Source organism: Schistocerca cancellata, chromosome 10 (assembly GCF_023864275.1).
Source record: "Schistocerca cancellata isolate TAMUIC-IGC-003103 chromosome 10, iqSchCanc2.1, whole genome shotgun sequence".
NCBI classification, from domain to species: domain Eukaryota; kingdom Metazoa; phylum Arthropoda; class Insecta; order Orthoptera; family Acrididae; genus Schistocerca; species Schistocerca cancellata.
In genome coordinates, this window is record NC_064635.1 from 21,317,307 (window position 1) to 21,344,441 (window position 27,135).

Sequence of the window (27,135 nt, forward strand, 5' to 3'; positions counted from 1 at the left end):
GATGCACCACATCAGTTTGCAAACATTTTTCTGAATCACTCCGTATAATTAATTACATCACATATAGACATAAAAAGATAACTTTTAAGACTCAAAATAATGATTTACAAAATTTTTAAGGTCACCTATAAAGTAAAATCCCAAGGATATTCATGCACTGGACTCCTAAAGTATCCTGGAACTTCAAGTTATTTTTTCTAGTTTCTGTGCAACTGTGAAGTCTAACCGTGTATTGCACAATGGTTTCCTGTGAACATAAATCTTGGAGGAGTTGGCCAGAGCACAATGGATGTATTTATCTTGTACCACTGACGAGCACTTGTCACTCAAATCATGAACTGTCATGACTTTCAGTCTCTACTGAAGTAGCGCCACATTCTTTTTCACTTTCTGAGCCGCTAAATTCAATGTCAAACTCGGAGTCACTATAGCCACCATGTTTGGAAAGCACTGCCTAAACAACAATACAGGAGTGAGGCTGAAATCATGCCTTTTGGTGTCATGTACTGAAAGCTGCACACAGTAAAGACGATACCTAGTGGCAACCAGCTTAACAAAAACACAACAGCCAGGCTACAAACGATGCTCCCTGGTGGCTTAAAACTTAACTATCGATGCTGAAATGTGTATAAGAGGAGTTCTTTTTTTTTTAAGGTATGCTCTTAAGATGCAAGGTATGATCTTAAGATGGATTTGTATACTCAGGATTTTACCTTTCTGTCAAAATAATAGAAATGAGATAACTCCATATTTTATCTTAAGCTGTTAATCTGCAAATACAATGCTTAGATATTACTTTCCAACTGCTCTATTACATATCAGGCCACTGGACCTGAGGGATACCAATACAATCCTATATGGTGTACGAGAAATAGCTAATAATACTATTCCAGCAGCAGTTCTCCATAGATTACAGTGTTCCTAGCGATCAGAAAAAAGCATGTGTCATTCCCGTTTTCAAGAAGTGTCGTCAAACAGATGTTCAGAACTACTGACCTACATCTCTGACAAGCAATCTTTTACATATGACATGTCTGCAACCTGAAAATTTGGTCTGCAGGAATTAGCATGAGTTTCACAAACAATCATCGTATAAAAGTGAGCTCACTCTGTTCGTGCACAAGATCCAGAAAGAAGATACAGGCACCCGGGTTGATGCCGTGGTCCTAGAGTTGGAAATGGCATTCGATACAGTTATACACTGCTGTCTAATGAACAAAATAAGAGCATGCAAAATATCAAACTAGATGTGTGAATGGATTCCAGAGTTTCTAGGAAACAGAACATTCATGTCATTCTTGTTGGAGAGAAATTTTCCGATGTAAAAGTGACTGCGGGCAACCCAAATGGAATGTTAAAGGACCATTACTTTTCACAAAAAGTTGTGTACAGAGAAGTCGCAACAGCTGAAAATTTTACAGAAATGCAAAGAGACCTACAGAAGATCGACATTTGGTGCAGGGATTAGCAACAAACCCTCAACATAAACAAATGTAACACACTACCCACAAATATACAGAAAGACCCATTATTCCATGATTTCAGAACTGTCACTGGAAGCAGAAATGTCTAGGAGCACATGTATAGGCAATATTAGCATAGACTGCTACTTACCATAAAGATGACACATTGAGTCACAGACAGTCTGACACACACACTATTACGTATATGCATCCAGTCAAACCCATCTTCAGAGAAGAAAGCTCACACACACACACACACACACACACACACACACACACACACACACACACACACACAAGCAAGCATACTTCTGTATCTCTCTCTCTCTCTCTCTCTCTCTCTCTCTCACGCACACATACATACACGTGCACGCAAATGCACACACACACACACACACACACACACACACACACACACACACACACGAGACCGCCGTCTCCTGTGACTCTGCTTGAATGCAACTGGAACGTATTGAATGAGAGCAACGATCCCGAATGGGGTGGGAAAGGGAGATCGATAGAAGGGTATGAAGAGGAATCAGCACTGCCTGGTGGGGTATGCAGGGACTAGAGGTGGCAGGACAGAGCTCCAGGAACATTGTCAGGAGAGGGAGGGCATGGGGGAACGAGTATGGGAAACGAAAGGAGCAGAGGTTATGGATATTCTGACCTAGACTATCCATTGTCTGAGTAGGGTGTGGAGAAATTTAAAGTGGAATGACCACATAAAACTAATCGCAGGTAAGGCAGATACTGGACACATTCATTGAAATAAATTCTCAGGAAGTGTAGTCCACCCACAAAAGGAGGTAGCTTACAAAACCCTCATTTAACGTGTACTTTAATATATCTCTTTGGTCTGGAACGCGTAACGGAGAGGTCGATAGAGGAAAGAGAGAAGATCAGTGCATTCTGTCACGGGTTCATGTAATAAGCACGGAAGTATCTGGAGATGCTCCACCAACTCTGTGCCAGGTGCTGTGAGAGAAGCATTTTGCATCAGTGTTAAAGTACCAACAGCAGACATTCCTAGGAGGGTCAACCAATATATTGCTTCCTGCTACATATAACTCAGAAAAGATCACAAAGCTAAAATTAGAGAGATTCAAGCTCACACAGAGGCTTACCGAAAATCGTTCCTCCTGTGAGCCATTCACAGTTTCAACAGGAAAACTGACAGTGATACTCCACCACACACTATAAGGTAGCTTGCAGAGCATAGATGTAAACGAGCATCTACAACTAAATATTGTTATATTCCAATAATGCTTAGACACTCCTGTAGTACTGAAAGTTTGAAACTATGTGACATACTTACTTTTCACCCATGCATGGCGTACAAGATATGGAACAGAGTTTGGGGCAATACCAGTCTGGCTAAACACTCACTCATACTTGAAAAAGAGACTCGTATAAGTCTACTTTCAAGTATTTAAAACCAGGGCCCTACGTATATTTATGAAAGTATGTGTTTTCTGAAGGCACATGAGGAATTCTCAGTGTTAATAAGTCTATAGCTATAAAATAAGAGAGAGGATTTTTGTAGAGAAATGAGAATCCCACATATGAAAAAAACTCAAAAAATGTTAATATTCAGTTTTTACAATACTGAAAATACATAAATGATCAGCATTAAAAGCAGAGTGTCTTACTTCCTTCATAATTGTGAACTGAAGTTGCATTTTTTTTAAATAATTGTTTTTGAAGAAATTTAATAATACTTCTGTTACTATGCTAATTTATGTTCTGCCTATTGTTATAAATACACATGGCTTCGTATCGTACATAAGAATATTTCACTCATTCTCTGGAATGGGGTGAATCCTGTGAGGCAAACTGAGAAGGTACTCAACCAATTGGGATCAGTTTGAGCCGTGGTGGCCCATTTCACTGTCGATAACTTGTCACTGGCGTCTCATTAGGGGGAATATGTTACTCCCTTATACAGTTATCGCTGCCTCACCTAGTCTTCAAAAGCGGCTGCTAGAGTCATGGCAAGGGAGAGCAGCCTCCACAGAGGGTGGTGCAGAGAGCTGACAGGAGTTCTCACACAGTGTGAACCTGGGAGCAGCAGCGGTGCTTGGAACAACATACACACAGTGCGGATCAGCATGACGTCTTTTCTGGGTCGTCATTCACTCTTCTTTGCCAGAAATGGGAAGAAGGCAAAGGGCTGGTTCACTTACGTTGTGCACAACTAGTTGTTAGCTCTGTGCACTGATTTCCCACTCCGCAAGCTGTTTGAACAGATGTTCCAATTTATGTTCACCGAGTCGTCAGGAATGCTTTGTTACTTGTCCCTGTGATTTTAGGAATAGTGTATTGCACTATCTGCTCTGTGTGATTTTGGAGTAACTTGTCTTAATCTGCCGGCCAGCCCCCCCCAAAAAAAAAAAAAAAAAAAAAAAAAGAAGCCATTTTTTAATGTTTTTATGCTTATGTTATGAACTCAGTTGTCTGTGTATCTGTATCAGGGGGCTGTGTCTTATCTAGTTGTTTTTTATTTTTAATTTGGGTTTGTTTTACAATTCTGATGAAGAGAAACCAGTTGTTCTAAGTTTTAATTTTCATTTTCACGATGTTTTAGAAGCTCGTGGGCTCTCTGGTATTACTTTTATCCAGCAATTTTAAGCATGTTGTGAGCTCCAGCTAATGATAAGACCCTAGAGAGTTGTTTATTATTATTTTTCTTCCTGGAAGAAGTTACAGCTCCCTTTCTGTAGTTCTGTCAGTGAAGCCTACTTCCTAGGGCTTATCAACTTATGTGAAAAGCTCTATAAGTGCAATCACAGTTAAACCATAACTTTACTCGTAGTATAATCCAATCAGACAGTTGTCTTCCTTGTCTGTAAACAGCACTTACTAAAGAGAATATTCCATGTTGGTGGCTTAGTTGTGGCCATGTGCACAGCTCTCTACTATTTCTTAGTCTGGCTTGCTATTTGTATGCAGATGAATGTACTGGCTGTCTGTGCTCAATTTGAGTCTCTTATTCTATATGACTTGCACTGCAAATTAAATTTTGTTGTCAGCCAAGGGGCCTTTGATCAACTGACTTCACCTAGGAAATTTTCTCTTTAATGTTTAATACATATTGTACTCTTGTTCTAAGTTTTATTGTTGATTTTTTTGTGTAATCCTTTTATGTTATCTTTGTTCATATTTATCTTTTAGGGGTCTACCTAATGTCTTGGATTTGAATTCTCTTGAACCAATTTATCTAAAACTGTTTTAATTATTTTAATTGGCTGGTTTATTTAAAAATTGTTTAATTTATTTTTTTTAAATGGACAATATTGTTAAGGTCTTGTTTCCTGAATATGCTTGATGTCATTATTACTGTAATTTAACAGCTGTCTCACTCATCATTTTGTATTCCTGAAATGGCAAGTTAACATCAATTTTTCTACCTGTTTTCCAAAGGGGGTCGGTTGTTATCAAAGAAAATATAGAAAAGTAAATGTTTTTGTCCAAGGGAAAATTATGTTTAAGGGGCCTAGTCCTTCAATGTCACCGAGCGAGGTGGCGCAGTGGTTAGACACTGGACTCGCATTCGGGAGGACGACGGTTCAGTCCCGCGTCCGGCCATCCTGATTTAGGTTTTCCGTGATTTCCCTAAATCACTCCAGGCAAATGCCGGGATGGTTCCTCTGAAAGGGCACGGCCGACTTCCTTCCCTAATCCAACCAACCTTCAATGTCATTTCCCTGACCCTGGTAATTCCCAATTTCACTGAGGTCAAGAAACCCGACGATGACTGGGGGGGTGCAGTGTACTGACAACATGCCCCCCACCCCCATACCGCATCCAAATGCATCATCGGCAGATGATGACACAGCGATTGGTTGGGCCCGATCACCCTGTCTAGGGCCATGACGCAGAACTTCTTCTTACCTTTAGTGAGCCAAAAGCTCTAATTAGGGATCAGAATATATTTCACTATTCTGTGTCTTCATGTGATGAACTGAAGAAATGGCTGATGTTCCCTCAGTGACTGTTGCTCTTCCATTGGGAGTTGCAGTTGGCAGTTCATTACTGTTGGTAATAACAAACCAATTGGTAATATATGGCAGCCAATGAAAACTGCTCAATATAATAATGTTGGCTGTAATAAATACACGGTTCTTTTTTCTTCCAAATACAGCACAATTTCTGAGGTAGTTGTTAGGTTGGGACCTAATAACTCAGCTTAAATTGCTGTGAATAAAATTAACAGCAATGAAACACAACGATGTAAAAAAAATTTGCAACACTAAGCAGGAGCTGTGCGAGATAAACAGAACTCGGTAGGCATGTTTCTACATCTTAAAGACGATGTCTATTCAAATTTCACTCCAGTCATATAAGAGTGGTGATAGTAGCATCATTATGAGGACGCAAATCAGGTTAACTTCAAATACACATTGTAACAATTGCCTTCGAGACTGGACGTGGTGCGTTGATTTTAGTCAAGAATGTCTTTAAGATGACAAAGATGTCATGATTGACACCTCACTGAGTTTGAACAAAATCGTGTAATAGGGCTATAAGAAGCTGAATTGCAGAAAGACTCGGCACCAATACAGCCCCGACATGACTGTTGGCAGCAGTTGCCCCAAGAATGTGCAGTTACAAGAAGACCGGGCTTCAGTTGGTCACTTGTCGCTACTGAGGGGGAAGAAAACTGTGTTCAGTGCATGGCTCTGGTGCACACTACTGCAACTGCAGCACCAATCTGAGCAGCAGCTGGCACAACAGTGACACAGCAGTTAAAACTGGTTACTTCAATGACAGCTCCACGCATTTCATCAACCACAAATTTCGCCATTTGCGACTTCAGTCGTGTCGAGCAAGAGATCATCGAAGGGCTGGGTGGAAGCCTGTTTTCTGATGAAAGCTTGTTCTGCCACAGTGCCAGTGATGGCTGTGTGTTAATTAGGAGACTAGTTGAGGGCTAGCCACCAACTTGTCTGCGTACTAACACACTGGATCTGCATCACACTCCGACTGGGGCTGGGCGTGTTGTGCTGCCACTCACGAACGGCATTCTGTGGAGTGTTTTCCAACAGGATAATGCCAGCTCACATACTGCTGATGTAACCCGGCACTCTCTACAGAGTGTCGACACATTGCCTCGGCCTGCTCGATCGCCAGATCTGTCACCAGTCGAGGACATGTGGGAGATCTTTGGATGGCAACTCCAGTGTCGTCCACAAACGGCATTAACTGTCCCCGTATTGGCTGACAAAGTGCGACGGGTACGGAACTCCATCCCACACACGTGTCTGGCACGTGTACATACAATGCATGAACTTTTGTGTGCTGCATTCAACAGTCTGGTGGTTACACTAGTTGTTAATATGCCAGCATTTCACATTTGCAATGGCTTATCTCGCCCTTACATTAACCTGTGATCTTGCAATGTTAATCACTTACAAATGTTACCTAGACAAACGTATTCCCGAGATTTCATTAGAGAAGGGGAAAGGACTAGGCAGGTGTGGCAGCAGGATAGAAGGCACATGTAGGGCTGCAGTGGGAACAGGGGAGGGGATAGACAGATGGAGGACAGAGACTAGCAAAAGTCAACGAAAAATATGCTGCAGCGAGAGTTTCTCTACTCAGAAAAGCTGGTGCTGGTGGGAAAATCCAGATGGCGCAGACTGTGAAGCAGTCAGAGTCGAGCACATTGCGTTGAGTGGCATGCTCTGCAACTGGGTGATCCATCTGTCTCTCAGACACAGTTTGAGGGTGACAGTTTGTGCAAACAAATGGCTTATTAGTTGCCACACACGCATAGAATGCGGCACACCGGCTGCAGCTAAGTTGGTAGATCGCACGGCTGTTTTCACACAGTGCCCTGCCTTTGATGGGGTAGGAGATGCCTTAACAGGACTGGAGTAGGTGCCGGTGGGAGGATGTATGGGGCATGTCTCATATCTATGTGTATGGTAGGGAGGAGGCAAAGGGCTACGTACAGGGATAGAGTAATGCCTGCTGTATATGGCGAGTAGCAATCTACGAGGGTGGTTTGAAGAGTTCTCGGAACAGAATAGAAAAAAAGTACTTACATCACTGAAACTTTTTTTATTTTTCCATGTAGTCTCCTTGTAGATTAATGCACGTGGTCCAATGATGTTCCAGTGCCTTGATCCCATCACGAAAATGAGTTTCCTCCAGGCCTGCAAAATAGTTGTCAAACTGGCTATCAATTCTTCACTTGAAGTGAATCTTTGTCCAGTGAGAAAAAATTTTCAGTTTTGGGAAGAGATGGAGCCATATCAGGCAAATAAGGTGGGCATGGCAACAATTCATACATTAATTCGTGTAATTTTGCCATGGTGACGGTACACGTGCGGGCGCACATTGTCTTGATGGAAGATGACTTTCTTCCTTGCTAAACCTAGCCTTATTTTGTGTATCTTTTGTTGCAGTTTGTCCAGGAGGTTAACATAGTATTCTCCAGTAATTGTTTGCCCAGTGGGGAGATAATCTACAAACAGAATCCTGTTTAGAATTGGAAGGAAAATCAGCATTGGCTGTATTTTGTTGTTTTATTGTCAGCAAAACCGATTTTCAGCCACTTAGTGACCATCCTCAGTGCTGTAATATACAATTAAAGTTGGTAGGCACTGGTATCAAGCTATAACCACAAGCTTACAGCGATCACATAAACTTAGCTCAGTTTATGTGCTCGCTCTAAGCTTGTGGTTATAGCTTGATACCAGTGCCTACCAATTTTAATTGTATATTACAGCACTGAGGATGGTCACTAAGTGACTGAAAATCGATTTTGCTGACAATAAAACAACAAAATAGGGCCAATTCTGATTTTCCTTCCAATTCGATCCACTATTTGGTCGTGGTGCACACAACTCCATGGAGTCGCCAATCAAAGAATCCTGTTTGCATTCTAGAAGACGGATGCCATGACCTTTCCCACCAAAAGAATTGTCTTTGCTTGCTTTGGTGGCAGAGACTGTTGTTTTGTCTCTGGGGTATAGTAGTGCACCCAAGTTTCATCTGTGGTCACAAACCGGTGCAAAAAATTTTGTTGTTTCTCCTAAAACGGACCAAACATTAATCCTATATGTCAATTATAATGCATTTTTGATCCAGCATCAACAATCGCAGCATCCATCTTGCAGATAATTTTTTCATTTCTAATTCTTCAGTTAAAATGTGATATACCCTTTCAGATGACATCTGGCAACCATGAGCAATTTCATGCACTTTCAATCGGCAATACTCCATGACCATTTTGTGCACTTTTGCAATGATTTCTAGAGTAGTGACACATCTTGGCCAATCACTGCGTGAATTATCATATAAGCTCTCCCAACCAAATTTAAATTCATTGTCCATTTGGAAACAGTTGAATACGAAGGCGTAGAGTCCCCCAGTGTATTCTGGAAATTGGCATGAATTTTCTTTATGAAGTATTTAATCACTGCTTGAATCTCGATTTTTTCCACCTACACAAATTACTACACTGGAACAACAGAGCCACGTCACCACCACAGCTCTCTTGCAAGAGCACTGACATGGCACGTGTATACAGGCAACAGTCCAATGAATATCACATGAACAACTCTTTTCGCTAGTGCTGACCTCTCTTGGTGATTCCGAGAACTTTTCAAACAACCCTCATATTCTTTACGACTGTTGTTATTCTGTCATGGACTTTCTACTGTTTGTACTGTTGACCACTTAAGAAGTAGTGCAAATTAAAACAACACATAATTTACTGTACATTTTTTATGATTTCTGTACTATAATTCAATGATATGCATTTGTACAGAAAACCATAAAAAATGGATACATAGTCAGGTTGAGTTTTTGCCCCAGCTGCTTTATCTTTTTTCTCCTTTATATTAATTTATCTGACATCTCTTTTTACCTTTTATGTTTTGCAGCTTTTCTAATGCATTTTCTTTACTGTGGCCACTGCTTCTTGCATTGTGGGTCTCACTGAAAGTTTTGGGCTCACTCTGATCTTTCCTGTTCAGCAAGTTCTTTATTGTACTCTTTTCTATTACTAGCTTATCTGTACTCTTTTCTATTCCTAGCTTATCTTTTTTTTAAATATTATGTACCAGAATAAAAATGCTCATGCCATAGCACAAAAAGGGGAATGTGCTCTGGGCAGAGTTAAGATGAAAAAACAATCTCGTAGATTCAAAAACATTTAAATCAAAACATCTTGACATGTTCACATTTTTTACTTGTTAGTGTTAGTACCTGTGTTATATAACATACTGCTTTGTGTCAAGTAAAGTAACATGATACACAATATCATGTTGTATAACACGACATGTGACACCATGTTATCCAACATAGCATTTGTCATGTTGTGCAATATGAAATAACATGTTGCTAAAGTTTAGGATAGATGCATCTCCCCTTCCTATTATAGATGCAACCCCACTCTTGGATACTTCCTACTGTGGTGCACCTCATTCTCTAGAAACACTTAAATGTTTGTCTATTCATTCTTACATCCCAATACCATACATAGTATACATTTTGTCCCCTGGGGAAAAAATCAACTCCCCTCTACCTGCTCCAAATAATGAAATCAAAAAATTCCCCCATGAACCCCCCCCCCCCCCCCCTGAAAAAGTTTTTTAGCTATTACATATATGCTCTTCAGGCATATATTATATATTGTCTACTATTGCTGGTGAATCTTCTGGATCTTGGGCACAGGACCAGGGACTTTGGCCCATAAATTGCAAGATGCAGGTGTGCCAACATCTTGCAGGTAAGACAGCTCACTGTGCGGGAAAGTGGAGCTAACTCGTAAAAAAGCACAAATATGTCAACATGGTTTAATTTATATGTCTTTGAAACTGCCAGATAAGTCAAAAAGCTAGTTGTTCCTTTTTTTTACATCCCTAACCCTACCCAGGACACATTTGCCTTTTTTGTGCTGTGGCAGGAACATTTCTCATCCTGGTTCTCAACTATCACTCTATCATAATTCTGACATTAAATTGCCATAGCTTGACAACTGATGTAGATTTTTGTTGACTCGGGCAATGACTGTTTCAGTACAGGTTTGTTTATTGTCTTTCAAACTATGTTTCTTGAATTGGGCATCATTAGTCTGGGGCTCCTCTATCGTTATCTGCCTGGTATGGTTGAATCTGTCCAGTATAGCCTGCTGTGTCCAACCTTTTAGCTTAACTGGGCCATATTGGAAGAGAATGAGTATTTTTGAGCTGCACATAAATACTTAACACAAACAATCACAGCTGGGGAAAAAACTCAGCCCATATGATTAACATAAAACCAGATTTATATGCATTTTATGAGCAACTTAAGACTGCTATACTGTGGAAAAGGATAAAGCTTTTACAAAACAACAGGACAACTATTATTTACATGTATTCGTCTGCCTTCTTACAAAATTTGAACTGATTCACACAAGTTTGAAACACACATAAAAAACTTACAAAAAATGAGTTATTTGTAGGTTAAATTCAAATGAAGCTAAATTTTTGAAAGCTTCAACTTTATCATAAAAATACATTTTTTATTTATGGATTAACTTTAAACCATTTCTGCAGATTCAGTTCACTTAAGAATGAATGTTATGTGCTACATTTATCTCGACTTTAAACCATCTATCTCAAAAATGGATAAAAATTATTGGATAAAAAAATTCGTTTTGAGTTTATCCATTTACCTTCATGTGAAGTTTGAACCAATTCAAGTTTAGAGCACAGAAATGGTGCACTTCAAAAGCCTTCCAGAAAAATTAGCTTTTGGCACTTAAAATCCAAACACAGCAGGATTTTCCCAAACTGTTAAAACTTATCTTACACAAAACTCCGATACATCAGTGCACCAAATTTCAACTATCAGTCTTGCACATAACATCTGAACAATGTGACTGTTTCTTCATGTAAAATCCAAGTGGTGCACATACAAATGGAGCCATTAGCTGAGCATTAATTTCACCCCAATTAAAATCTTTTGCAAAACGAATTAATCAATTTGCACAATTTGCCTGAGTGCCAGCTCTGGTTTGTCTTTCCTTTCTTGCTTAATGGCCACTGGTTTGGAATACATCAAAAATTTTCACCCCATGTTTCTATCTCAAATTGGAACCAAGCTACAAGAAACCCCCCCCCCCCACTCCAAACCACTATTCTGTGTGCAGGCTTTTCACACATACTTCATTATAGCGCTTCCTTGCTGGCTTTCCTATTAATGCACGAATACTCCTCGTTTGTTCATTGTTCACATTTACCATGTTGTCAGTTTAGAGGAACTGCGAGTTCATTACGAGGGTGAGTCAAATGAAAACTTTAAATATTTTTTTAAGTATTATTTATTGTGCAGAAGTGGTACAAAGCTGTATCACTTTACAACATAATCTCCCTCATGCTCAATGCAAGTCCTCCAGCACTTACAAAGTGCACAAATTTCTTTAAAAAAAATTCTTTTGGTAGTCCGTGCAACCACTCTTGCACCGCGTGGCGTACCTCTTCATCAGAACGGAACTTCTTTCCTCCAATTGCATCTTTGAGTGGTCCAAACATACAGAAATCACTTGGGGCAAGGTCTGGTGAGTATGGTGGATGAGGAAGACACTCAAAATGCAGGTCTGTGAGTGTTGCAACTGTTGCAAGGGCAGTGTGGGGCCTTGCATTGTCATGTTGCAAAAGGACACCTGCTGACAGCAATCCAGGTCGCTTTGATTTGATTGCAGGCCGCAGACGATTTTTCAGGATGCACTGGTGACAGTGGTCCCTCTAGGCATGTAATGCTCCAAAATGACGCCTTTTTCATCCCAAAAGAGAGTCAGCATAACCTTCACTGCTGATGGTTCTGTTCAAAACTTCTTTGGTTTTGGTGATGAGGAATGGCGCCATTCCTTGCTCGCTCTCTTCTTTTCCAGTTGGTGGAAGTGAACCCAGGTTTCATCCTCAGTAACGATTCTTGCAAGAAAGCCATCACTTTCCCATTCAAAGTGCCGAAGAAGTTCTTCACAAGACTCAACATGTCGTTCTCTCATTTCAGGAGTCAGCTGCTGTGGCACCCATTTTGCAGACGCATTGTGAAACTGGAGCACATCATGCACAATGTGGTGTGCTGACCCATGACTAATCTGTAAACATGCTGCATCATCATTCAGTGTCACTCGGCCGTTTTCCTTCACTATGGCTTCAACTGCTGCAATGTTCTGTCGAGTCACAACTCGTGCCTGATCTGGATGAGGAGCATCTTCCACTGAAGTCACACCATTTGTGAGCTGCCTACTCCATTCATAGACCTGCTGCTGTGACAAACATGCATCACTGTACTGAACCTTCATTCCTCGATGAATTTCAATAGGTTTCACACCTTCACTACACAAAAACCGAATAACAGAATGCTGTTCTTCCCTGGTGCAAGTTGCAAGTAGGGCAGCCATCTTTATAGTGATACTGTGACGGTATGTGTGCATCTTCACTATACTACCACCTACAGGCCATTCTGTACACTGTTTGTAGCACACTTACCAACTTACAGGATAACGGCGCGAAATTTCAATTTGTTGTTACAAATTTAAGGTTTTCATTTGACTCACCCTCATACATTTAAATGTGAATGCCCATATAAATTTTATTTCGGTTATTGGGTGAATCCAATTTGACTCCGCAGCCATTTTCAGTAACCTGTAATGCTGCTTCACCACTGGTTGTGTCAGGCTATAGTAGGAGACACCTGTAGTGGGCCAAAACAGTTTAGTTGACCAATAACATACTTACTCACTTCTTGTCCCTTACATTATGTTCTACACTCTTGCTAGACAAAGTAAACTCCAATACCTAAATGATTAATGTATTTGTATAAAAACCTTCCATAGGCTGATATGGTCTGTGTTCATATCAAACAAAATATTCCCATCCTTGTCCTTCGGAAAACTTTCATCTTGTATTTCCTGGAGGCCAACAGGGTAATGTATAAGATACAGATCCACATATTGCAGCTGCAGAGCAGCAAGAGACTTCTTCAGGTACTTCTGAACACACTCTGCCCTGTTTCCCACTGGAGGTAGCTGAAACACAAGAATGACATTTTCAGTAACAATGCAAATTTATTACTAATCTCAATCAGAGACAGTTGTAATTGAGAGGAACGGATTGACTCTTTAGTGGTGTATGCACCACAATGGATGCCGAATACTGTATACCTGAATGGAATTCAAACCCAGACAGTTGGTCTCAGGGGGTGGTGGTCAGTTGGAAGAACAATGCCCAGAACAGGTCTACCTGGCATGTTCAGTATTAGTTTTGTCAAATTTGGTGATAGTTGTTGTTGTGTACATAGTTCCGCGTAGTCAGCGCGTACACAATTTTCCCAATAGAGCGCGCCCCGCTAAGCACAACAGCGCAGGCGCAGCGCTCGTCCGTCTCCGCACTACGAGATGGCGCTGTCTTAGAGACGGACCAAATTCTGCTTCCGCCGATCCGCGTATTAATATGTAACGCAGCCAATGAGATTGCTGCTAACATAGAACCTTTTCTCCTCGCGGATCACACTCGCGCAGTGATACCTGAACGCTCGAGGTATTATAACGAGTGTACAGACCTCCGATTAGTCAGTCTGCATTAGTCTGCATTTGTCTATCGTCAAGTTTCAGTCTGCGCCTAATAAGATTACCATATTCCTGTACATAGCCATGAAGATAAATGTATAGACACTTTTGTCAAGTGTCAAGTATCAGAGATATGTGAGAATAAGATTAACGTACCAAGACCAAAGGAACTTCAGATTGTCAATTGTAAACAGCATCCAGAATCAAGTTAAGTAATTTCTATGACTTTTATTATTTTAATAAATGTGTGTGAAAATTAATCAAGTTCTGTTTAAAGTTGGTCACCGTCAATCTGCTACCCTAAGCGTGCAAGTGGCATTTCTATCATCCGACCTAACGGCAGAAGATAAACACGCCACAGTAAGACCACGAGACATATTGTTGACACTCACCTACTTCGTTAGAGCGACAAGTCAAACAATCTGATGGTGTGTGTACCGAAGGTCTTACAGTACGCACACCAGAGTTGTTGAAGACATTGGTGTTGTTTTTTGGCAAGTTCGGTGTTACTTTTTGTCACACTAAGTGCCATTTTGCTGCCAATTGTCTCTTATTTTATTTTCTCTGTTTCGGTATATTTCTCCAATTTCAGTGCTATTTTTGGCCAATTTTGTCGTTATTTCTATTTTGGCCAATTTCCATATTATTTTTTGTGAAATTTTGAGTTTTTAGCCAAATTTTGTGTTACTTTTTCCCAAATTTCATATTACTTTTTGCTGAATTCTGTGTTACCTTTTTGCCAAATCTAGTGTTATTTTTACGAAATTCTGTGTTACTTTTTGCCAAATTTGATGCTACTTTTTGCAAAGTTCAGCATTATTTTTTGCCAATTTCAGTGTTACTTAACTGCAGTTGGTTATTCGAGACACAAACCATCATTTTTAGATTACACATGAACCTCAATCTTGAGAAAAAAGGAGGCAACATGCAATTTCAGTGTTCAGTAACAATCAGCTATGAATACTGTTAAACTACCACCATCACATTTATAACATCTTACACGGAAAAGTGACAAATTTCACAACATTTCCTAAAAATCCCAATTTCATATTATTCTGCTAAAAACTACCAATTTCGTGCCGTTTTTCACATTATCGTTTTTGCGAAATTTTCATGCCCTTATTTAGACCTTCTGACGAAAAAACATGTTTAAGATTCCACAATGAATTTTCACTCTGCAGCAGGGTGTGCATCAACTTGAGACTTCCTGGCAGATTAAAACTGACTGCGAACATTTGGCTTTCACAGATGACTGCTTTGCTGACTGAACTATCCACCCATAACTCAACACCTGTCCTCTCAGCTTCACCTATCTTGTACTTTCCAAACTTCTCAGAGCTTCAGCACACCTGCTGGACTAACACTGCTAGAAATAATGAAACTGCAGAGAAATGGCTCAGACACAACCTGGGGGATTGTCTCCAGAATAAAGGTTCTGCATTCAAAAAATGGTTCAAATGGCTCTGAGTACTATGGGACTTAACATCTGAGGTCATCAGTCCCCTAGAACTTAGAATTACTTGAACCTAAAGACATCACACACATCCATGCCCGAGGCAGGATTCGAACCTGCGACCGTAGCAGTCGCGCGGTTCCGGACTGAAGCGCCTAGAACCGCTCGGCCACCGCGGCCGGCAGTTCTGGATTCAGGTCCCTATCTAGCACACAGTTTTAATTCACTAGGAAGTTTCAAGTTGATCTGGAAAAGGTCACAAAATATCCCCTTTTTTCTATACAGCTAATGTATTGCAAACCACATGCACACACATCATTTACATGTTAATAATAGAACCCATTACATTGTTCTAGCACGCAGAGGGGTGAGACTCCACCATGGGCATGCGGTGGACTGGGCATTCTCACTGGTGGCCTTGAGCAAAATCAAATAGCTCTCAGGGATCAAACACAAAACAGCCACTACGGTTAATGACTGTACTTGTAACTCGGAGATTTCTCCATATGAGGTTGACTACCTTTGAAACCCAAACATGGAAGGATATCTTTTAAGGAAAAATCCCCTGTTTGGCAACTGTCAAAGAAGACTGCACTCAGATACAGTAGGCAGTCATTTGAAAGATAACTAAGATGAGTCGGGAAGCACCTGAAAACACCCAATACTGACAGAAGGTCAAAATTTAGATTCAAGATGGGACATGTAAACTATATAGTAACACATAACATCAATTTCATCATACAACCAGGGGAACTCAAATTTTGACACACAAAATTGATCACAAAGGAATTATAATAACTGGAATAACAGGAAATAAGAAAGACAGATCAGAAATGAGAAAGACAGATCAGGAACCAGTAGAATCACAATGATATAGAATTTATGAGGGAATCTCATGAAAAAGAATAATTAAGCACTGTCCACAATTCGCAAAAGGAATTGTGATCAGTCTCAAAATAACGGCATCCCTAATAGAATTTAAATCACAATCTCCAAGGCTATCAACATTAACTTTGAAAGCTGTACATAAAATATGTGTAATAATACATTTCCATACTCCAACTAATGATAAAAATAATAATAAAGAACACAGAGATGATGTGGATGGATTTTGGGAGCTTTGAGAGCAGGTGACAACAAATAAAAATTACATCATTATTTTAAATCGAGATTTTAATGCCCAGTTAGGAAGGGACGAGAGATACAGGGACATGATAGGGAAATTGCCAGCACAAAGAAGAACAAAGACAGGTGGAATTCTGCAGAAACCATGACATGATCTCAAAATCAACAGTCTTCAAAAGAAAAACAAATAATCTCAAAGCTTGGAAACACCCAGACTGGAAAAAAGGATAATAGCAACTGAATCATGTCTGTAAAGATAAAAATTACCACACAGAAATCTACACTGTGAAAGTTCTGAGAGGGAAAGATACTCGATCAGATCATTACATGACTAAAAAATTTAGTTCACCCTGTTGACAAAGAAAAAGACCCATCCCAAAAAGAAGAGAACCTACAACCCTCATAAATTGATAATCACAAAGAATATGAAGAACAAACAAGGACTATACAAATGACAGATGACCTAGTTCTCCAGTTGAAACAAACAGCTGAACAGGCAGCCCAGTAAATCCAAGGAAATAACACCAATGGTGGAACGATGAGCATGATAAAACAGAGGTAGATAGACACCAAGCCTGGTTAAGGTAGCAGAGTCATAAAACAGAAGAATCACACTTGGATCTCACAGAATAAAGAAAGATAACCCAAAAAATAATAAGAAGGATTATGTGCCAATATAAAAAATATACAGGTCCAATAATAGAAACAAATAGCAAGAAAACAAACTCAAAGGATTACTACAAATTATTTAGCACACATCTACAAAGATATGACCATCCCACATTAATGTTAATGGATAAAAATAATAAGATGGTCCACAGAAGCAGAAAAATGCAGAAATTTTAGCAGAAACACTTAAAAAATTACTAAATTGCAAAGGTTCTCCAGAACCACTACAAATTAACACAGATAACCCTATTAAAACACCAGCAGAAAGCATAAACCCACCCACAATCCATTAAGTCTGCAAAGGTTTGAAAGAGCTCAAAAACTGCAAAGCAAGTGGAGAAGATCAAACATTTGCAGAACTTTGGAAATATGCAGCAGAACCAGTAAAGAGATCATTATACCGATGCAAAGTGAAAATCTGGAGTAAAACAGAATTACCAGAACAATCAACTACAGCTATAATCCAACCGTTACACAAGAAAGGAGATAAATCAAATCCAGACAACTATAGAGGAAATTCTCTGTTGTGTTCACATATAAAGTAATGTCAAGAATTCTACAGAATTGTCGTACAGATCCACTTGAACTGGAACTAAGAAATACTAAGGAGAAATTAAGACACTGGAGAAGCTGCCCAGAACAGAAAATTGCTTTGAAATTATTAATGGATTACTACAAAAGAAGACAAAAAATTTCAAGTCACAATCTTTGTAGACTTCAAAAAAGCTTATGACTGTATCCATAGATCTTCAAAGAGAAGATACTACAGAATTATGGTCTTCACCTCAAATTAATAAAAACAATAAACTTAACTCGAACAAACACCAAAGCTAAAGTAAAGTTCCGAGGAGAAATATCTGAGCTGTTTACAATTAAAATGGGGTTGAGACAGGGTGTTAGTTTATCAACTATGCACTCGGGTACATGATGAGGGAATGGTACAACAAAAAATAGTAAAAACATAAGATGTGGAACCAAGAAAGATCGAATAAACTTAAATTGCTTGGGATTTGCAGATGGCTTACGGTTACAAGCTAATAACATTCAAGAAAGTAGAAATCAAATAACACGCCTACAAAATACAGCACAAAAGTAGGACTGCAGATATAATTCGAGAAGACAGAGATAATGGTAGCAGATCCACTAGTAATCAATCACATAACAGTAAATACCAGGAAAGTAAAAATAGTGAAACAATCTAAATATATATGAGAAATTTTAACACACAACTTGGCAAGTAAGAAATAACAAACTGATAAAAGCTCAAAAATTAACATGGTCTATATACAACAAAAATATCTATCAATCAAAATTAAATTAAAATATTACAATATGATGGTTGAACCAGAAGTGACATACAGAAGTGAAACTCTTTTCAAAGTCACCCAGAGAAACAGAACTGACAAAATCCTATAGGTAGAGAAAAGAATAAGATAGAGCAGGAATAAATAAAAAAAAATATCAAAAACATAGAAAATGGCAAATAGTGCTAAATGAAATGGTGTATAGTGAACTGGAGCCCATTACAAATACTATAAGGAAAAATAGAATTTCTTTTCTTGGTCACATTATGAAGACACCAGAAACCAGATCATCAAGAAAAAGTATACAGAAACTTTGGCACATGAAGCAACAAGTATATGGATAAAGGAAATCAGGGAGGAAATGAAACAGCTACAATTAATTCTGGACCATTTGCAAAACAAAGGAGAAAATTTAAAGAAACTGAAAAACATATAAATAAGATTTAAACCAAAAAGAGACAAATGAAAAGAGATCAGAATGAATGAAAAGATACCTAGAAATTTGGAAAGAAAACCAACTGGAGACGATGACCAGAAAATAACTGACTGAAGTGGTCAAATGGGGCCATAATGAAGTGGTCAAGTGAGGCCATAAAAGCAGAAGGAGAAGAAAAATAAGAAGAAGCCACTGTTTAGGGGTTCCAAATTGTTGTAGACTTACCTCGACAAGCACAGTGGCAACTGAAATGAGGTTTTGTTTCACATTATGGCCGAACAAAGAATTAGACTTAGCTCAGTAACAGCATGAAATTGATATATGATAGCTATACATATATGAGAACTCTCTGGAATTAGCAAACTGATTTAAGCCTAAATACACAAGAGTTTGTAATTCAAAACTCGCACAAACAATGCAATGACACTCAACAAATACATAGTTAACAAGGAACAGAAATTTATCCAAGATTCTGAAATTGAAATTTTTTTATTTAACTAATTTGCTGTGCTTGAGGAAGTGTAGCGCCCCAAGAACTACACTTGACAGGAGATATGTAAAACATATTATGCATGAAAAGGCACGTAGCTAACCATGTATTACAGTTTTGAAAGTAGATTACTTTGAAACCTCCACTATGTTATTAACATGATTATGAAAACCACTTTTTCATGTTAATGATATGACATTAAAGCCTCATTTGTTTAAATCAAGTGTGTCCAGTGAGCCAATAAATAAAGGTAGAAAGTACTCACAAAGATATTTTTAGTATTCACAAAGATACTTTTACTGATATACCAATAATATTGGGCTGAGACTAAAAAATTAAAAATGTAAAACAGAAAAATATCAGCATGACAGAAAATCTTGTTGCATATCTACAAAAATAAACAGGAGGAAGTTCCACTGATTAACACTCTTCAAAGTTCACGTGGAGAGAAAGAGAGTGCAAGCGGAGGGGGGAGGAGGGGGGAGGAGAGGGGGGGAGGAGATGACTTATTCAATGTCAGTGGCATCTACAACATTATGTTTGCTTATAAACCTACCCATCTAATCATGTTAATGGATGTATTGCATTATTTTCATGTCTTCTATGCTTTTATGTTAACTGGCATCAATAAAGATGAACAAAGGTATCTCAAAGAGCACTTCTTGAGCTGCTTGAGTAAATTGTAACTCAGGTCCAGCATCCAAGCAAATGGATGTGGGAAACCTCCAAAAACTGAGCTCTAATTGGTTGGTAGAATCAATTTTTCACAATTTTTGAGTGAACCAAGACAACTCTCATCTTCTCAGTTTGATATATTATTGTGCATCAATGTCTTATAACAGCAGAAGTGGAATGTGTAAAAACTAGTCGTAACCAACTGTTATGATCGAGTTGTGCAGCTGCAGAGACAGCTGGCCTTGTGGGAACAGAAGGGCAGATGCCCAACGTGATATGGACTGAAGCCAAACCTGCACTGAAGCAGACAAGTGTATCCTCAGTATTGGCTGCGCATCAAATTGTTCAACCTGTTCATTTGTTCATCCATTCATACTGTTCTGAAGGTATTGTCGAAAAGAACCTTTGAAGATGTGGACTGAGTCGAAGTACATATTAACAAAGGACGAGGAAACCATAGAAACGTCATCTGTATACTACACACATAAAAAAAAGCTTTGCATCACCTCAGTTCTGAGAGTTCCTGAATATGTACAGAATATTGGAACAGAGATCAACATAAACACCATTTCCACCCTTTTATTGCTCATGAAAACCACACATTGCATGTTGTACCACCATACAGCGAGACCTTCAGAGGTGGTGGTCCAGATTGCTGTACACACCGGTACCTCTAATACCCAGTAGCACGTCCTCTTGCACTGATGCGTGCCTGTATTCATTGTGGCATACTATCCACAAGTTTGTCAAGGCACTGCTGGTCCAGATTGTTCCACTCCTCAACGGCGATTCGGCGTAGATCCCTCAGAGAGGCTGGTGAATCACGTCGTCCATAAACAGCCCTTTTCAATCCATCCCAGGCATGTTCGATATGGTTCATGTCTGGAGAACATGCTTTCCACTCTAATCGAGAGATTTTGTTATCCTGGAGGAAGTCACTCACAAGATGTGCATGATGGGGCACAAACTGTCATCCATGAAGACGATGCCTCCCCAATATGCTGCCAAAATGGTTGCACTATTGGTCGGAGGATGACATTCACGTATCGTATAGCTGATACGGCGCCTTCTGTGACCACCAGTGGCATACATCGGCCCCACATAATGCCACCCCAAAACAGCAGGGAACTTCGACCTTGTTCCACTCACTAGACAGTGTGTCTAAGGCGTTCAGCCTGACCGGGTTGCCTCCAAACACATCTCCAACGGTTATTTGGGTGAAGGCATATGCGACACTCAAGAGGTGAAGAGAACGTGACGCCAATCCTGAGCAGTTCATTCAGCATGTTGTTGGACACATCTGTACTGTGCTGCACGTGTCATGGTTGCAAATATGGACCTCGCCATGGAAGTCTGGAGCGAAGTTGCACATCACACAGCCTATTATGCACAGTTTGAGTCGTAACACGACGTCCTGTGGCTGCACGAAAAGCATTATTCAACATGGTGGCATTGCTGCCAGGGTTCCTCTGAGCCATAATCTGCAGGTAGCGGTCATCCACTCCAGTAGTAGCCCTTGGGAAGCCTGAGCGAGGCATGTCATTGACAGTTCCTGTCTCTCTGTATCTCCTTCATGTCCGAACAATGTCGCTTTGCTTCACTCCAAGATGCCTCGACACTTCCCTTGTTGAGAGCCCTTCCTGGCACAAGGTAACAATGCAGATGCGATCAAACCATGGTACTGACTGTCTAGGAATGGTTGAAATACAGACAACACAAGCCATGTACCTCCTTCCTAGTGGAATGACTGGAACTGATTGGCTGTCAAACCCCCTCCATCTAATAGGCATTGCTCATGCATGGCTGTTTACATCTTTTGGCAGGTTTAGTGAGATCTCTGAACAGCCAAAGGGACTGTGTCTGTGATGCAATAGCCATAGTCAATGTCTATCTTCAGGAGTTCTGAGAATCGGGGTGATGCAAAACTTTTACGATGTGTGTATATTAACAGCAAACTATCATTATGCTGTTTAATCTTGTCCTCACAGAAAACATCAATAGTTATATGTTAAATGAACTCTGTCTCCAACTTTTCTGAAGAATAATTTTCAGAGACCTAAGTGTGAACATTGCTTCTTCAAATAGTACTATCGTAATTCTTGCTGCTAGTGTTGCAATCCTAAAAAGAGACAAATTCAATGGTGTTTCACTCTTTGAAATCTGATTACTCGTTTCCGAAAAGGACATGAACTACACAATAAAAATTCTGATGAATGCCTTAGACAATCACAAACTGACAATAAACATAAATATTACAATAATGGTGCTAGATAAATTGAACAGAGAACTAAGGGCAAACATCAAGATAGGAAATAAAATACTAATGCAAGTGAATGAATTTTGCTACATGAGAAGTACAATACCAGATGACAACAGAAGCATAATGGGTATTACAAGATGAACTCCAAACAAGCTAGACTAGACTAGACTACATTAGACTACACTAGACTAGACTAAACAAGCCTTCAGAAATAAGAGTAATTATTAACAAACAACCATCTTTAGATAGAAACAATAAATAATTCTTGAAGACACTTTATTTTGTGCATTTTAAGCAATGTTTGTGAACTCGGGAAACAGAAAAAGAAAGAATTTGGAACCAACAGCGATATGGATATGAATCGGTGAGTGCAGAAACCACTTCAGTCACAAAAATGCAAAAAACCGTTTTTGCCGAAAAGATGCTTAGAAAGGAAAGATGCGTGTTGAGTGCAAGAACTACATTAGTCTGTTTAGTAGATCCATAAATACAGGGTGACAGGGTGTCTTTTTCGAACACTGAGTGCAGAAGTAACATGACACAGTGACTGACATGGTTTCTGTTCCCTTCGCTAGATCATATGACCAGTCTTGCCCCTTTTACCAAGCATGTGCCATGTTTTTACCAGCCTAAACAGCTGCTCTTATCAAAGTCTTTGTTTTGTTGATTGTTTTCAACGTGTTCCAAGTTTGTGGTTAATGTTTCCTGTTCTATGTTAAATATGTCTGTGAGTACCACAAGCAGTGAAAGCGATCGTGAAACAGCTCATGAGAAGAGGAGGAGAAATGAAGAAAAACATTAGAACCTCTTAAGTTCGTGAGGTTGAATACATCAACTGGAAAGGGCATCTCATGCCATCTAGAACAACAGGTGCTGCTTGTAACGATAAATTAAAATGCTTTACTACGTTTAGTGATGATGAAAAATCTGAATTTGTTGCTTATCTGAATCAGTTGAAATCCAAAGACGAACAAGATATTTTCTTACAACTGATTGAAAAACATGCCATTAAGTACCATAGGCCTTGTTCTGAACAGCCTAGAGAAACAGCCGGCAGTTTTTAATACTTCTTATTATGCAGAGGGAAAAGGAAAAGGGTATGTAAGAAAGCATTTATTTCATTCTAAGGCATTACTGAGGGCAGGATTTGAAGGCTTACTGATCTCCTAATAGAGGATAAATCACCTCAAGATAAATAAGGTAAAAATCTAAAGAAGAACACAATTTCTGCCGAAGTTTGTTCTAAAACACATGAGCATATTTCATCATTCCCCACCAAGATTACCCACTATGGCACCAAAGATATCAGTTATCTTGATGCCCACCTTGATGTTAAAAAAAGAAAAGTACCCACATTTGGATGTAAAATATGAGTTTTATCTTACATATTTTCATGACAACTTTTCATTATGGCTCGGATGTCTGCAGGTAGATACCTGCATAAAATGTGAAGAACTTGATGTAAAAATCAAGAGCTCCTCCACTGGTGATGCAGCTAAGAGGGCTGCTCTTGCTGAACTTACTATCCACAGAAGACGAGATAAGAAATAAACTTCAAAGTGTCACCAACTTGTGAGTGGAATGTGAAGACACAATCACACTTTCATTTGATTTTATGCAAAATCTCCCCCTTCCAGCGATCCTAGTTCAGGAGGCAACTTTTGGTGAACTGTTTTGGAATAAAGAAACTAAAAAGTATGAAATCTGAAATATTCCTGTACCATGAAGCAGTAGCCCACAAAGGAGCCAATGAGATATGCAGCATGCTGTTGAAATACATTGACACTAGTTTTCCATCAAATGTTAAAAATCTGTGTTTCTTTTCCGATGGCACCTGTGGACAGAATCAGAATCACACCCTGATAAGATTCTGCCTCGCTCTTGCAGATACAGGACATTTTGAACAAATTTTTCATTACTTTCCACTTCAAGGGCATTCATATCTTCCAAATGATCGAGATTTTGGTACTATTAAGAGGATGATACATAGAAAATGATCGGATATATACACCTGATGAGTAGGAAGAGTAACAACTTTCACATCGCCAAGCTACTCACCACTGACATAAAAGATTTTGATGGTTGATGGAAGGAATATTACACAAAAAAACCCATTAGCCAAAGAATGTCGAGGGAGGAGTGTGCCAAAAGTAGCGAAATTCAAGTTTGCTCCCACTCGATATACAGAATTGCACTATAACTCTAAAGAAAAAGGGGTAATCGCAGCATAAACTTCCATTAATGGATTACAAAAATACAGCTATCAGCTGCTGAAACCTACTTCCCAGAACGTAGATACTGATTTTCCTTCAAGTATTGCAGTGTACCCATCAGGGAAAGTTCCAGTCAACATCAAGAAAATGAAAGACATCAAGAAGATGATAATTCATATTCCTGAAAATTTCAAAGTTTTTTATGATGAACTATTTACCTGGCCAACCACTGCACATGAAAATGGTCGAGAACGATCTATTTTAAGAGCGTTTTACTTTGTCATATTCCTGTTTTCTGATATCTTTGCAATACTGTAACTTCATTTTTGATATAATATGAGAAATTATACACTTTAAATGAATGATTACCTTTTTCCAAGTTTTCAGCTGTCTGTAAAAACCAGTTGAGAACAGAAACAGCATACGTCCAGATCAAATTTTAAATTTTCCTGAGCCTAATTTATGTCAAAATTAGGAAATTTTTGCATGACAGCAACATAAATGCATGTTGTGACAAGAAAAAAAAGTTAAAATATTTGATAATTTGGAGGAGCTATGACGTTTTTTCTCTCTCCTGAAAAATTTGCAATTTGTGACTGAAGTGGTTTCTGCACTCACCAATTCATATGGAGAAGAGCCACAAAAACACCCTGAACTGTAAGAAAATCTAATGAACAGACACTATAGGAAATTAAAAAGAAAACAGCATTGATTAACAACATAACCAGAAGAAAAACTAAAGTAACTGAACACCTAATTTGGGGGTGGGGAAAAAAAAAAAAAAAAAACTCTAGAAGGAAAACACCCGAGGAAGAAAGTCGAGTGGTAAGTGCAGAACATTTGTATCACACAGTGTTATTAGTGGAATAAACTGCAGCAGCTACAACCAAATTAGAGACAGAGGACACAGAGAAGGCTGGTTAAAGCGGCAATGCTTTGCCTCTAGTATTTAAAGACGATGAATGTGACATCCATAAAAGTTCTCTTACCTTAGTAACAATAAACAGGTCTTCCCTTTTTATTTTTCCAGACTCAAACCATTTTTGTAAAGCCCTCCCAATGGCAGCCTCATTCCCATAGGTAGCAGCTGTGTCTATGTGCCGATATCCTGCTTGTAATGCAACATCAACAGCTTTTTCCACTTCATCTGGAGATGACTGAAATTTTCAGAGTATTGGTAAAACCCACATGAGCAGAAAGTAACTGTAAAACACAAAGCAAATACATCTAAGTGATGCAATTTGATTCCCCAAGACTCATCTTCACAGTCTTAACGTATTATGTTGTCATAATTACTACACAGAAGTTTTCGCTGGCCTGCTTCTGTTATCAATTGTACAGACACAGTAAAAACACAATTTTTTTCATATTAAATCAAATTTTTATTCACATGTTAACACTCTGAATGCTTACGTCCAAATGCCATGTATAAATATTGATGAAATAATATGTTGAGCACACGAATATAGTGTGTGCGAGTGTATACCTGTCCCTTTTTCCCTCTAAGGTAAGTCTTTCCGCTCCCGGGATTGGAATGACTCCTTACCCTCTCCCTTAAAACCAACATCCTTTCGTCTTTCCCTCTCCTTTCCTCTTTCCTGATAAAGCAACCTTTAGTTGCGAAAGCTTGAATTTTGTGTGTGTGTTTGTGTTTGTTTGTGTGTCTATCAACATACCAATGCTTCCGTTTGGTAAGCTACATCATCTTTGTTTTTATATTTATTTATTTCTCTATTCACTGACAGAAAATTTGAACTGTATGAATGTTGTCAGTACATGTACTGTATGAATGTTGTCAGCACATAAATGTGCACAACACAGAAACACAATTACATAAATGTATCAAAGTTACAACGTCTGTATATCATATGTCACTATTTTATTAAAAGGATTGTAAAATGTCTCTGAATTGTAGCAGTTAATCATTAGCATAATTGTCAAATAATCCTCGATAGTACAAAAACATTTTTCTAGCAGATGATTTTTTAAAGAGTTTTCCTGAAGGCATGTATTTCACTTTTATCTTTGATTACATGTGGAAACTTGTTTTATAATTTTATTCCACTGCTAAGCACAGTCCCCATCCCACATCCTCACCCCCTCCTACTGAGGTGTAAGTGGTAGTTGGATATGGTTCCATGTTCATGTAGAGACCTGATTGTTGAGCACTGGTCAATGTCTTTCTTTATGTGGATCACTGTTTGCAAAATGTATTCACATGGAACAGTCAAGACTTCCATAGACTCAAACCTTTTCAAAGAATCTGAGAAATTCTTTTACACCAGACTGGAAAGAAAAAAACAATAACCACAGCAGTATATGACTACCTCAACACAACCTTCAAATTGCCAGATAGTAAAGAAATAACTGCTGCTATTGTAAAAACTTTCTAAAGCCAAGATTGCATATATATTAATTTATTTTCAACAATCGGCTTCAACTGATTTTGCTATCATCTTCAGGTCTTCAAAAATGT

At 39.0% G+C, this 27,135-nt stretch overlaps 1 protein-coding gene across 2 annotated transcripts in view; it reads right to left on the reverse strand.

Moving 5' to 3' along the window:
- Positions 1-27,135, reverse strand: part of LOC126106810 (1,5-anhydro-D-fructose reductase-like) — a 99,583-nt gene that overhangs the window by 43,396 nt on the left and 29,052 nt on the right. The window contains exons 2-3 of one of the 2 annotated variants that reach the window (XM_049913203.1): positions 25,649-25,816; positions 13,294-13,494 (exon numbers count right to left, since the gene is read on the reverse strand). In XM_049913203.1, the coding sequence (XP_049769160.1) occupies positions 13,294-13,494; positions 25,649-25,816 (369 nt within the window). The remainder of the gene's footprint in view (positions 1-13,293; positions 13,495-25,648; positions 25,817-27,135) is intronic. The other variant, XM_049913204.1, reaches the window with a different exon arrangement.